Source organism: Odontomachus brunneus, unplaced genomic scaffold (genome assembly GCF_010583005.1).
Source record: "Odontomachus brunneus isolate Ranch 3 - 2012 unplaced genomic scaffold, Obru_v1 Obru_scaffold_011, whole genome shotgun sequence".
Taxonomy (NCBI): domain Eukaryota; kingdom Metazoa; phylum Arthropoda; class Insecta; order Hymenoptera; family Formicidae; genus Odontomachus; species Odontomachus brunneus.
The window spans coordinates 1,157,703-1,172,328 of NW_022639461.1; the positions used below are offsets into that span (position 1 = coordinate 1,157,703).

General features: G+C 43.8%; 1 protein-coding gene across 34 annotated transcripts in view; it reads left to right on the plus strand.

The window, feature by feature from the left end:
- Positions 1-14,626, plus strand: part of LOC116840670 (basement membrane-specific heparan sulfate proteoglycan core protein-like) — a 240,321-nt gene that overhangs the window by 160,230 nt on the left and 65,465 nt on the right. For 29 of the 34 annotated variants that reach the window (XM_032807672.1, XM_032807673.1, XM_032807675.1 and 26 more), the window contains 2 exons: positions 5,118-5,225; positions 12,426-12,542. In XM_032807672.1, the coding sequence (XP_032663563.1) occupies positions 5,118-5,225; positions 12,426-12,542 (225 nt within the window). The remainder of the gene's footprint in view (positions 1-5,117; positions 5,226-12,425; positions 12,543-14,626) is intronic. The other 5 variants (XM_032807676.1, XM_032807679.1, XM_032807704.1 and 2 more) reach the window with 1 other exon arrangement.

Genomic DNA, 14,626 nt, shown 5'->3' on the forward strand with positions numbered 1-14,626 from the left:
GGGGGGGGGGGGAGTGGACGAGCTGACGAGACCGCTGCGGCGGGCGGGTCGTGCACTTTGAAACATCAGAATGCAAATTAATCCGCGACGCGTCAAACGTTACGTCTGCCCTCTACACTATTATTATAACAGAATATTCCTTTATCTGCCGCACGTGACGAGATTACGGCGATAAATTTGTCAGCGAATATTTTTACATAAATCGTCGATCTCCCCTCCCGCTCTTTTTGGTTCCGTTTTTCGCTCCTCTTTTTTTGTGCCCTTTTTTAAGTTAATTGAAAGCTCGTTGCATTGTGCGCGGTAGTAGAGCATGCGCAATGACCTTTCTCTCTCTCTCTCTCTCTCTTTCTCGTCGCGCGCGCGCGACTCAAACATAACACGCGCGATGAAGAATGCATGAAATTACGAGTGAAAACAGTACACTCCGGATTAGTAATGCCTTCCATTGCATTTGCAATTGCGCGCGGCGTTTTGCCGAAACGTATGGCAGCGAGACGCACGATATTTCCGTTTCGTAATGGCGAGATATATTTTCGGCGTGTCGTTAATACATCGCGAGACATTATCTATAATTTTGATATCGCAAACATACAGAATATAGAGAGAAAGAGAGAGAAACACGGTTTTATTACTTTCCGGTGCCATTAATAACTCATCTATGAATTTTCCATCGCCACGTCGCGGTTCACTATTTGCACCTCGGTATCGGAGAATATTTAATCCACATGTTCTCGGCGCATAAGAATCGCCTCCGCTTGCGGTTAATGTCACGCCAGTGTCGAAGATCATCCTCGCTTCGCGCCCTTTTTTATTTACGCGCTCGTGAGGAACCATCTTTGCGTCGCGATTCCATTTGTATCCGACTACACTCGATATTCCGCGATTTGTTTCGCATTTGAGGACAATTTTTCTTGGAATCTCCGTGAGCTGTGCACGAGCATGTGTGGAACATCAGCGCACGCGGGAAGTCTCTCGGCGCAAACGCGGATCGCAAAGTGCGCTGCACAAGGAGCAGCTATCCTCGAGATTGCGATCCTATTGACTTATGGCGTTTCCGGCCCGTCGACGGAACGAGGACAGACATGAAGGGAGATCGCAAGAAAGAGAGTTAGAGGGAGAGAGAGAGAGAGAGAGAGAGAGAGAGAGAGAAATAGATAGATAGAGGCGGAGGGAGAGAGAGAGAGAACGGCGCAGTCTGTTTAAATAAACAAATCCGAGCGGGTGGTTTGATTTGCATCACGCGCACTCACGCCTCCGTCGCGGTGCGAATTTCAACGCGGCTCCGCTACTCGGTGGCCACCTGAGTAACGTGAGATACCTGCGCAATGATGTAGCTTCCCTTCACACCCTCACCCCCGCCCTTTTCTCCCAACATCGCACACCCCGTTCAACGTCGGAGAACGCGTAATCCGCCCGAATAAAGGATAGAGAGAGAGAGAGAGAGGGAGAAGCTTTAAAGGACATTCCTGTCGCGCCTGCACCGCGCCGCGCCGTAATTCACGCGCCGCGATTCAACGTCAAGTACTGCCGTCGAATGACAGTCTCCGGTGTCAAAGCATACCTGGTAGCCGGCGCCAACCTGATCAATCCCCGGCAACCTGCGCCGCCGCCCCCACACGCGCCGTCTTCTTCCGTCGAGAGCCGCGCAATTCGAGCGGCAAATGCAATATTGTGGCCTCGCCGGCGAGACACTCGAGACAAAATGGCACGCCGTCGCTGCCAATGGCGCGCACGAGCGAACAGAATTCGTCTTTTTTCTCCCTCTTAGGGCAATTTTCAAAGGGCTTGCACTCTTGATCGCCCTTCTGGCTGCTTTTGTCTCGCGTGCTGGGCGTTGGTTTGCTAATGTGTGTGCGTTTAATTATAACATTCTTTTTTTCGAAGATTCTCGGAAGGTTCTTAATTAAATTGAACGCTTTTCGCGACGCACTCGGTCTCGAGGCTTCGTTCGATTTCCGAGCGAGTGGCGCGCTACAATTCGTCGCGTTGCGCGGGAATGCGGCTTTTCGCTTTGAATCGCGATAAAAGTGCGTTCGATATTCTCTTTCCGATTCACAGTTACTTCCGTAGCCGCGAACCGGAACTACGCGACGAATAAAGTCCGCTCGAGTCGAAACTTAAGCCCCTACTTTATCCCTAAACTTTCTAACATCTTCATAACATCTATAACTTTCAACCTCTCTCGGCAAAGCGCTGTTAGGTTAAATATAATATATACTTTTTTTTTAATATATAAGAATATATATATATATATATATATATATATATATATATAGATATAAAAGAAGAAATTGATATAGCCATTAGAATATTAAAATAAACGCTAAATTGAAAGGTCGAAAGTAGAACTGAAATTTCCATTCCATTTTATCAGGACTTAATAAATCGGATCGAAATTGTAACTCTATTTTCGACCTGAACTTTTCAGCAAATGTATATTTTTAAGGATCAGTGTATGTATAATACATAATGGATAATATATATACAATACATATATACATATAATACATATAGAGGCTAAAATCGTATTTAACATCTCTAAATGGTCGGAGACATACAAATCGAAAGAGGCGCTAAATATAACTGAAACCGAAAACAGAATCAAAATTTCTATCCGGGTCTATTTGTACCTGATAATCCGAATCGAAATTTCAGTTCTCAACCTGACTTTTTTGACATGTATGAAACCCTACTTGGCGCCTCTAAATTCCGGGAAACGTACAAAATGCCACTTATAAGTTCTAAAGAGGACCTCTTGGCAATTGGTGGATCAAATAGAATCAAAAGAGATTGGTACAGGCTTCAGAGTATCAATATAGGGGCGTTAAATGGAATATCGAGGTCGAAAGTGGAATCAAAATTTTCGACTCGTGTGACGCCGTTATTCACGCTTGTATAAGTCGCATTTATTTTGATTTACTAACTATATCATGCAACATTTCTTGCAGCAATTTCATCCCTTTGCTGTTTGAAATTACAGGTTTTTGAAGCGCAAACGGGGGCATATCCCTTGAATTTTATTATTCGCCGATACCGACGTGTCACTTTACCACTCTGTCGCGCTCGACATTTATCGCGTTGCTTTTCCATTCGCACCTCTCCGACCATTTGATGCCCGGAGTCCTCTTCGCATTAGTCGATGGGATAACTGCGAAAACGAGATACCGTTCCCCCGACAACGCGACCAGACCGACGCGCCGCGCCGGATGATCAGCAAGTGGAAGTGGACGAGCATGCGTCCGGCCTATGAAATCGGAGTCGCTCGCGCGACCCGCCGAATGTTTATTTGAAATAGGATAGCCGCGAACGATTGCACGTTCCTGATTTCGAAACCTGATCGAGCAACTACCGGACGGGCAACTAATGAAAAATTTGCATCCGCACAGTTGCGGTCTGACGGCTCGGGTGTAACGCCCGGCGAAAATCACAATTGGTTTTGTGCAATGCAAGAGGAATCGATAAGTGCGATAAGATTCTACGTGGAATGTAATAATGAGAACAGTAGCCGGACAGCGTCGAGAGAACGGAGACTTTTGTGAAAATTTTCGTTTCTCGCGGCGAGGTAACCCGAGACTCTCTCGCAAGCCGTTTTGTCACTCTGAAAGAAAAAATATCTAAAAAATACTTCTTCGGTGTGGACACTAATAACATATTTATTTAAATCTAAGTTTCTAAATAGAATGAACAGTTGCTTCCACAAAAAGCTAAGATCTTCTACTTGCTAAGATCTATTTTGAGAAAATACAAAAAGGGAAAAGAAAAGTAAAATTTCACTTTATATGTGTCGAGTATTTTTTAGTACTAGTTTCAAACATCCTATATACATGAAAAATGTGTTTAAACACAATCCTTTATAAAGGTTGCTGAGCCCAATATTGTATCCGGAGGGTTAATAGATCGATTCAGTTAACCGCTCGTCAGTCGTTCCCGCATTCTTACGCAAGGTAAACCGTTTGATGTAAACCGTTTGATGGAATTCAGAGCGACAAGCGCTAAAGAGCCAAACGAGAACTGCCGTGTCTGTACTGCAAAGCGCCATCCGACCTACAACCTCTTATCTCGCAATTCTACCCTCGCCCCTTACTGCCGACTCCACCTTTGAAATCTTATCCGCCGCTACGTGTGTACGACCTCCTCAGAATTTATATTAAACAACCGACTCCCATTATTGGCTTATTCGTATGTAGTGAGGTGAAGCAGCTCTACTCGCTGCTATCCGGCATGTCTCGCGGCGCTCGAAGAGGGCGCGACACGCGCAACGATCCTTCACGACGTTCTCTCGCGAATGTAGCTCGTTTATCATGCGATATCAACTCGAACACGAACCGCGACGGCTCGTTTTAGGTAGAAATTAAATTCTCGATAGCGATCGAATTCTCTCCGATCTGCGCACGTACGCCAAAAAATATCTCTGCATTGAGAAATTATTGAAGAGAACGAGATGTTCTCTTAAGGTGCTCATTCGATTACACCTCCCAAATAGATAATGTAAATTCAACCTTTATTAGTTTACGTGTAAATACTGTATCGTTTTTCTGTATGGGAGAAAAGATATCCGAAAAATAAAAAATATTTATTCGATGAGTACTAGTGACACATATATTTGCTTAAATCTAAATTCTTTTATTTTTCGAACAGAATAAAGAGATCGCTTTCATGAAAGGAGGTTTTAAGAAAATGTATATTTTCTTATTTGAAAAATATATTATAAATAAATATATGATCACGCACATAGCCACTGAACAAATATTTTTTATTTCTTATATATTTTCTCTCTCCGTGTATATAAGAATGGTTCTCTTATATTTATTTATACAGAATAATAAAATAGAAATATCAGAGAGAGAAATAGCATTTTTTGAATGCTATTATTATTTGGTTAAGATATTTATATTATTTGTTGCGTTATTGATTAAAGAATGAAAGCTTCGTCTGTAGACTTTCAAGTGTGTTTCATTTTGAAATACTGACTGCTCATGACTATCTCTGATAATTACGGAATTCCACCAAAGCTGTTTTTCCAGAACGCGGATTGGTTCGTTATTTTCCACCTATGCAAAGTTCGTTTCCACATAGTTGATCGCACTAATCGGCAATTCCTCTGTTTGTGTGTACAGCTTGCTCGTCGACGCAGTTCTTGTGCAAAAACGGACAGTGCATCGACAGAAACAAATACTGCAATGGCGTGCTGGACTGCCACGACGGTACCGATGAGCACAACTGCCGTAAGTATTGTTTCCTCCATATCTGAATAAAAATACTCGTTCGCATTCATCGTGTGTGTACTTGCATGCGTGGGAATGTATGTATTGTGGGTTGTCAGTGTGGCCTTGTGCAGCCGGGTATTATCGTTCATCAGTAACCTATAGGCTTGTACCCTCAGAATTCATGAGCTCTTCTTTGAACTACTTCGTAGTCAATGAAACTCGTTTAGCAACGCAATTGTATTTTCTCGCACGCTTCGCGGTGCACTCACTCCTCGCGAACTGTCAATCCTTCCCATACGAGCAGCGCCGACAGAACTTTCACAAATCCTCCCGAGTGCGAGTTTGTTATCGTTACACTTTGCTCGACGAACGTTTCCCTTCGACACAAGAAATTCAAACGCCACTATGCGACTACATGTCGTCGTCATGGACGTCGTCGTCGTTGGCGCTATCGTGGAGGAATATCGAGACTTTACGTGACATCGCTGTTCGTCCGGGAAGGGTCGGATCACAAACAAAAATGAATTCTGTAACGAGATCGCACAATGCGAATGCGCGAGGCCTGCGTGCCGATGGAAGTATCTCCATGTGGAATCGTCACTAACACCCCGACGCCCTCGTACGTACCGGCATTATTTATCGCCGTCTGGCGTTGCTCGCACATCAGGTCTGCATGCGATCGCGCCGGAACTAATCGCGAACGAGCCTACGACGTATTACGATGAGCTCAATAATTATAATAGCTGTGACAATAACAATAGCGTGCTTGGGGAAAAATGTGCACGGTCGGCGATGGTTGATGATGTTGGGGGGTAGTGGCGGTGATAGCGGTGGTAGTAGTGGTGGTAGTGTTGGTGCTGGTGGTTGTGTGGCGGCGATGGTGGCGTTCCTCGGCCTTGCGTTTAAGGCCGTTGCACCCGCGACATCGGCGCGTATCCCTTTCCCCTCCCCGCCATCGAGCCCATCTGCCAACCCCCTTCCCCCGCCTACCAATTACGTCAGTTTATTATTTCCGTCGTCTTTTGCGAAGGCACGCTTCGTGGCCGACCCCGTGTACGGCCGTGTGCATCGCTAACTACTACGCCCGGTCGTTACGGCCTAATTCTTTCTCTAAGCCTCGGGAACAAGGGGAGCCTTTTACGGCCGGAAGATCGGCGGGTCGCGATATGAAAGGCGGAAGATGAGCCCGCTGGAAGATTCCAGTCGTGATCATAGACAGACGCCGGGACCGAGGTATTCGCGCACCCAAACTCTCACTGGTAACCTCGATGAAATCAGCTGTAGATTGAGCGGACATACATCGTCCGGAAAAATTGAAATCTCGAAATGTGGAAATTGGAGCAACTTCCCGGACAATCATAATAGCGAAATCCGAATATCGCGACATACATCCCGAAATACAGTTCTCCCGAAATGTACGAGTGTACCGAGCAGAAACTGAGGTAAAAGTACTAATTCGCGAACACGATCCTAGACGTTCTCATTGATTTAGTCTTTAGACACGAACATTTAAACTTTTAACATAGAATATATGTATATATTCAATATGTACCTTGTGTTTTGAAAGTTTAAATATCCGTATTTAAATACTAAAACAATAAGGATGTCCAGGATTGGATACGTGTCCGGGCATTCTTTTGCTATATTATCACGCGAACAGTACATCCGAATCGAAATTTTAGTCCTACTTTCCACCAGAACTTTCTAATATCTGTGTATTCTGAAGGATCAGTGTATGTTTAATACACATAAAAACTGAAGTCCTAGTTAGCATCTTTAAATAGTAGGAAACGGACAGAACAATGAAGAAGAAAATTTCGAATATCATCAGAATCAAAATAGAAGCAAATTATATTATTAGAATTATTAACTTACTTTGCTAACTTAGTTTCTACTGTGTTGTAAAATATATAATTAATATTGGGCCAAAAATTAGACTGAAATGATACTAATAATAAGTCAATTGTGCAACGAGACAATTCCAATATTTCGGTAAAAAGCGCAGTAAATACCGACTAAAAGTAACGTCAACATTATAATTTCCTGCTCAACAATGTAAGTGCAATATAACACGTGTTGTATGTAACAGTAGCATCGCTCACAGCAGAGAATTACTACATTGATATAATGTTACTGTTGGTTGGTGTTCACCAGGTCGTATTTCGGGAGATTATCGCGGCATTCGGATTTCAGTAACACATGACTTTTCATTGAGAATTGTCGCACTTTTTATGTTACGGTACATTTCCTTCTCCTCACGCCGCGCGCGTCCGCCACGGCGGACTGTCCTGCGCTAATTCGACAGAAAAGAAACGATCCCCGTTCGCCCGCGCGATTTGAACCACGACACGCGCGGGAGAAGACCGCAAATATTCATATTACCTTCGCGGTTCGCGTCGAATATGATGCGAATATTCGCCTCGTAGCCGCGCTGTGTCAATTTTACGCACGGCGATGTTCCATTAGCGGACGCAACCATAATGAATAACACGTTTGATGGCGTCGTGCTAACCTAATTATATAACGCTTACGCACGCGCCCGTCTTACGGAAGCTAATGATAGCAGTGACTATCCCGCGAGCGCACGAATGTATCGAGAAAATCGTGACTATCGATAGAAGCCCTTACCCTCCCGTCGTCCCGCCGCAATTCAACGCGCGCGCGCGCCTCATTAACGGCATTAACGCCGTCGAGGGCCGCGAGGGAACGATTAAAAAAAATAGGAAGAGAAAAAAACAGAAAAAAAGGAAAACGTAATAGACGAGAGGTAGGGCACACCCCCGCGCCTTACCGCGACCCCCGCCAAATCCGGGGGTGGCCCCATGTCGAACGAGATTTACTCGCGTTTATTAATCCGCCCTAATAACCGGCCGCAATTTTAATCCGACGTTAATCTCGACGGGCCGTTCGTTGTTGGCCGAACGTCGGAGGCCGGCCTTTCCGTCAGCTCTCCGCCCCGGAATTTCGCATTTTCACCACTTTAATCCAATTTTGATTCGTGAAGCGTCGCGCGCCCCGTCGAGCTTCTCCGCGCGAAAACCGGCCCGTCCCGAAATCGCGTCGGTCCGTTTCGCGAGGCGATTTGTCCAGCTAAATCGCTACCCTTCGCGCGCTGTTTGTTTGTTTGTTGGTCTCGTCGTCGTCGAAAAGCCATTTGTGATGCGGGAGCAACGCGCGCTGCCTCGGAAGAGAACAGTGCTCATTCGACGCATTTCGCATGAAATTATCGTCCTGAATTATCCGGAGCGTAATAAGACAACTGACCATAGTTATGTAAGAATGATCCAACCAATTGTGATTTGTCTATACCAATATAAAATACTTTTCATATAAAAAATGTACATTTTCTTATTATATATACATACATATGTAATATATATTTTCTTATTCTACATACATACATAATATACGTTAACATACATTAAAATCTCAAGAAAACCTTAGTTTTTCACGAAAGCAATTATTTATTCTATTGAAGCAAAAGAATTTAGATTTAAGTAAAAATATGCTGTTAGTACCCATCAAATAAATATTTGCTAAATTTTCAATGTTTTTCTCTCAGAATAAGTCATGTTGTCAAATTTTCATCTTCATTTTTCTCGAAGCATACTTCATGGGTTCGATCAATCTTGTATAACTACGGTCGAGTATATACAGTTGAGTCACCTGGATAATTGAAGAGTGTAAAAAATTGCACTACCATGACGCGTTAATTACTCTAAATGATCAGGAGATAATGACACGACGGCGATCGATTTCACCAGCCGACGCGTCTACGCTGGCCGATGAAGGAAATCACGCGTTCGCTTCGAGTCATAATTAGCCGGATTAACGCGACGCTAATCTCACATCTCGAGTAACTAGAGTTTTGCAGTTAAACCGTCAATTCCGCGGAATGTATATTCACGGCCGGCATAAGATCGTTCCCAGACTACCCGGATATTCGGGTGAGCGAATCGCCGCGGGCGAGAGCTCGTGAACAGATTATTGAACTCGCGACTCGTTTGCAATTCAATCGTCAAATGGGCGAGGCCCTGGGGCAGGCCTTGAACTTAAGATGATGTCAGAAATCGCGGAATCCCCCGTTGCCTGCCAGAGCCTGCCAGCCACTTTGTCAAGCGACTCACGATCGCCGCGCGTTCCGCGCAGAATCCATAGACATGCACGGGAAGAAAAGTCTTGCAATAGTTAAATGCGTTTGGTTTCAATGCAACATTTGGCTAATTAATTAAATTATTGGGTTGATCCATAAGTACGTGCGGATTTTTCAAGAAAATTGAAATAAATTTTATTACTGTTAAAAATAGTTTTAATCAATAATATGTGCGCTACTCTGTTCGACAATCTTTTGCCATCTCTCACGTAATCTCATAATACCCCCCTCGTAAAACTTGTGCTTTTCCGACGAAGAAACGTTCCAATTGATTTTTCACATCTTCTAAAGAAGTGAAGTTTATATCGTCAAGGGAATTCTGTAATGAACGAAACAGATGATAATTCGAGGCAGCAATGTCGGGTGAATATAGTGGGCGAGGTGGAACAAACCCGCCAAACTCTAACAATTTTCACGAAAGTAAAAAAGTATGATGCACCGGAAAAATTCATTACTGCCTTCCATGTTCAAATCATAACAAAAACAAGTATACTTCTTTAAATATACTATTATTTACACCATCAAGATATGCTTTGAAGCATCAGCTATCAAAATATACGTATAAATGGCCAACTATATGGAACTATCCTTTTGATAGCTACAAAACGCGAAATGCCAGTTAGACAAAAATCCGCACGAACTTATGGATCAACCCAATATTTCATCATTTGAGTGAGAGTGCAATTTCAGATTAGTCCAATGACATTGATGTTCAATAAAATGAATGTTTCGAAGAAAAATGTGGGATAAAATTTGCATAATTACACGCGACACATTCTATGATACATTTAGGTCACTTGCCGGCCATTACTTTGAATAATGCGCGCGCAGCAAAGGACAGAAACTCACCGAAGTTTTGCTTCTCGCGTTCTGCGAAATCAACCGACACCATCGGAAAGTGTACGGCATGTTGAGTCTATCTCATACGTCTATGGGGGAATCGTAAGGTCGCGTCCCATTGCGCACCGTCCCGCAATCTCCCGGAAGTAATTACGACGAAAAAAAAACGGCACCTCGAAATGTGTCGCGTGTGCCGCAGGATTAATCGCGGACGTATTAACCCGCTGCGGAAAACCGGCGAATGAATTTTTCATCGGCGTTCGTTGTCACTCGATTCGACGACAATTAACGGCCACAACGGGATCTTCGTAATTATTCTATGGCGCCACTTTATTCGACAAGCGCGGCCGCAGAATTATTTATCGCACGGCGGTTTCATCACTAATAAAGCGCTATTTCATTTTTTTCCCCTTCCGTTGTTTCTCAACCCCGGTTTCGATTGCGCTTTCGACCGTACGCACCCGAAGTAGCCGATTAATTTTTCCACGCGACCAAAGTGCTTCGACAATAAATATTTCGATAGGCGAGGTCGAAGCCCGGCGAAATTGCGCAAAGCTAATCGAGAAATTCTCGTTATGAGATTAACTACCTTCCAACCAGTGCTAGCAGTTCGGGAGAATTTTCTCCCGACCAGAAACCTTCTACATATGCGCAGAGTGACGTAGCAATCTCATAGAGGGTTCATATACTGATGAATCCTTTATTTACGCCTAAAATCGTCATTGGAAACTGTTTACATCAGGCTGCTACGTCACTACTGCTACATGCGTAAAACGTTTTCGGTCGGGAAAAAATTCTCCTGAACTGCCAGCACTGCTTCCAACACATGCATCTCTCTCTCTCTCTCTCTCTCTCTCTCTCTCTCTCTCTCTCTCTCTCCCTCTCTCTCTCTCTCACGCGCGAGCGCACGCGTAATCCAATTGTCCAACTTGATTATCAGCCCAACTCCTCCGTCCCTTTTTTCCAAGTCTCGCGCCAATGAAAGTTCAGTGATCCCCTCAAATGCTAAAACTTTCGTCTGCCTTGCTTTTGTTCATAAAAGCCACCCGTTGTGTTACCTGTGAACTCGTGTGACTTACATTATGCGTTCTCAGCCGGTGTGTGTGTTCGTGCAACAGCGCGATCATCGACATGACTAATTCTGCAAGCAACTGTTGATCGTCACGCAGTGTCCGGCCGCGCGACACGTCGGCGTACGTTCCTGCTGGTTGTTCGATCGTTAGCTAATTGCCGCCGTAAGCGGCAATTAGGGCACGGCGGGGATACGACAATCGTACGGCCGTAACTCCTCGTTCATTTATAATCTCTTCTGGAAAATTTTCTCAAATGCGTGCTAATTAATGGCCCGGCAGAGCGTGGACGCGCTTAACGCGCCTCGCTCGGCCACTAATTAATTCTTTGGCAGCTCCTTCACTACTCTCCGACTCTTCTTTCGTTGACTGTTACGTCATCGCGCTATGGTTCTACGTTTGAATTATGTCTGGAACGTCCTAACCGCAGTGGGTAACGCACCGAAGTAGCACAACTCTGCGTCATTTTAATAAGCGGTCTGTTTTTCTCACCTGCATCTTCTACAATTGACGCGAAACAAACGTGTGTTTTACGTATATATAATTTGAAAAGAGATACACTCTTCAAATATATAATTTATACGTGAAATATATATATATGTAACATACAAAGATATCGCATTTGAACATATATTTAAAAAACTGAAATTACATATCGAGAGAAGAATTTACGAAAAATGAGAAGAATTTACTCGAGATAATCACTGTGTAACATATTTCAACACTCGATAGCTTTTGAAGAAGTAATTGCCTAATTATTTTAAGTATTCAAGAGCCTTGTCAAGCAAAAAAGAAAAATGCAGCTGAATGGAAGAGATCCGAAATTAACTTGACGTTGCTTCTTTCTGTTCGCTTACAGAAGAGTCTAATTCAATAGAGATTTATCTGTCCTTAAATGTCAAGCAGGAATGCGACTTAATCTTGTCGTCACTCAATTGTTGACAATCATCGCGCTTCCGCGTCTTATCTGTGTTTCTCAATGTGTGTCACGTTCGTTCGACATGTCAATGTCTAATCCACGTCAACGTAGTAAAAGTCATTTCTCTGTATATGTACATGCCATCTCTCGAATTGACCCACGTCAGTCGGGTCTCTCGTCGTGCCGTTCTCGGCGTAATAAATCTTCCCAGATTAGCCTGAGTGCCATTCTTACAGACTGCAGGGATGACCAATTCGAATGCGCGCCTGGTTTTTGCGTGCCTTTATCACGACGCTGTGACGGATTCGCGGACTGTAACGGTGGAAGGGACGAACAAAATTGTCCGAACATGAGTACGGATTGTCACTGTTTGCTACAACGAGCCGCCACACCTGCGCAAGGCAAATGCAAATCGGCTGCTCGCGTTGGAATCTGAACTGAATCGCATATTCGCGCACGCGAAACTGGACTTTAAACTTAAAGTGCAAGCAAAAACTTGCTTCTGACATATATGTCCTCTTCTTAAGTAACACGAAGGAACGACGCGTCATCTTTTTCCACGTTATGGAGGTCACACGTCGCACGTTTGTCACACGAGCAAATATGTTAATTACCAATGTCCGTGAGATTCCAACGCCTGTAGGGTGGGAACGCAAGGCATGCTCGAGAAGTTTAACACGTTCGCTTCGAAGGGATCATTTGGAAAACCCTTCCTCCTCTCAAATTATCTTATATATTTTTATTTAAATCTTAATTTAATGTTAATTATTTTGATTATTATTTTTGTCGTATATTATTTTGATTTCTATCTATTTATATTTTTTTTTAGAAACTAAAATACGCTATTAGAAAATTTGTTGTATTCTTTAGCAAGATAGATCTTACCTCTTTGTGACAATCTATTTATGCAATACTGAAAACATAGTAAGATTGAAAATAATTTACACGAAAAAAATGCTATAACATTCTCTTCGTGCGGAGAAAAATTATCTCCGTCACACATGTGTGACACTGGTCTCCCATGAGAGATCGATACGCCACACATGTGTGACGCTGTCAGCGTACGTGTTAAACGTTTCGCGGTGGCCCATTGAAAACAAAAAAAGAAATCATTGTACGCTTCTGGCAAGGCGCTTCTATTTTTCTGTCGAATTGAAATTTCATAATCGTTGTATGATCGGCTCGATTGAATTTCGAAAAGCATCAGTCTGGTGTTCCTGCGTTTGCACGATTCCACGTCGCGCAAATACATGCGCGCGCGCGCGCGCGCACGCACACACACACACACACACACACACACACACACACACACATCACACAACGGGACACCGCAACACACCTCGACGGGCGAGAGGTAGGTACGAATTCTCTACTGACGTCTTGGGGTATACACGGTGGGTAAGGGTATATACCGCAGCACGCGCAAATTCTTATCCTACGTGAACGATGAACATCTTGCACGCGGCATGAGGTTTGACCGCAGCTCGCAACTTCTAACTCACTTCGGAAACGGTGCATGATAATCTACACACGATCCTGGTTCACTTATCGCGAAGTCACAACGCGAAGAAAAGAAACGTCGACGGGCGTGTACATGTGTGTGCGTTAAGTACGCGATAACGCAGCGGCGATTTCTGCACTTAATTAATCAGGCAACACGTACGACCATGAATTCGCTCCTCGATGTCACGCGGCTCGTAACTAGAATTACCCGAATGGAAATATGACTAGTCGACCTTAGCCAAATAGTATAAGGCTGGATTAAATTTTCTAACTCGTTGCTACCTTGTTACTGTTTGGTTATTCATTCAATCGTACACTAGCATTCATAAATGCCTTACCATTCTCAGAGAAATTTGTACAATGTCCGATTGTACACACATGATCATAAAGTCGAAAATCGTGTACAGAATTCTTGTTTCCGGAGACGTTTAGAAGACCCGATGACAGCTTATGTTTTGATTCAGCCTTGACGGCGGACGGAGAAGCCGTTGCATTTAGAACGATGTAAAGCTTTAATCAGGTTTCATCGATTTTTCATCGTCACATATGATGATACATTTCCGAGTGTATCGCGAGTGATCCCCCTCGACGCATTGAATATCCAAAGTCACCAATACGTTAACAGGATCGGTAGACGAGCAACGCGTGACACGTATATATTTACTATGGGTCAAGTGGACTTCTGCAAACAGCTGCCGTTTTTAATTAACTAAAGCGGGCCATCGAATATTTTCGAATGTACGACATATTTTCGGATGTATCGCGTGTGTACTGATTACCGATATATCGGCGTAAACTGCATACATTCCGGTGACAGCCGGTTCAAATAGCGACGATAATTTAAAAAAAATACACGGGAACCATCCGATATCCGGTCTTTTGATCTCTCTCTCTCTCTCTCTCTCTCTCTCTCTCTCTCTCTCTCTCTCTCTCT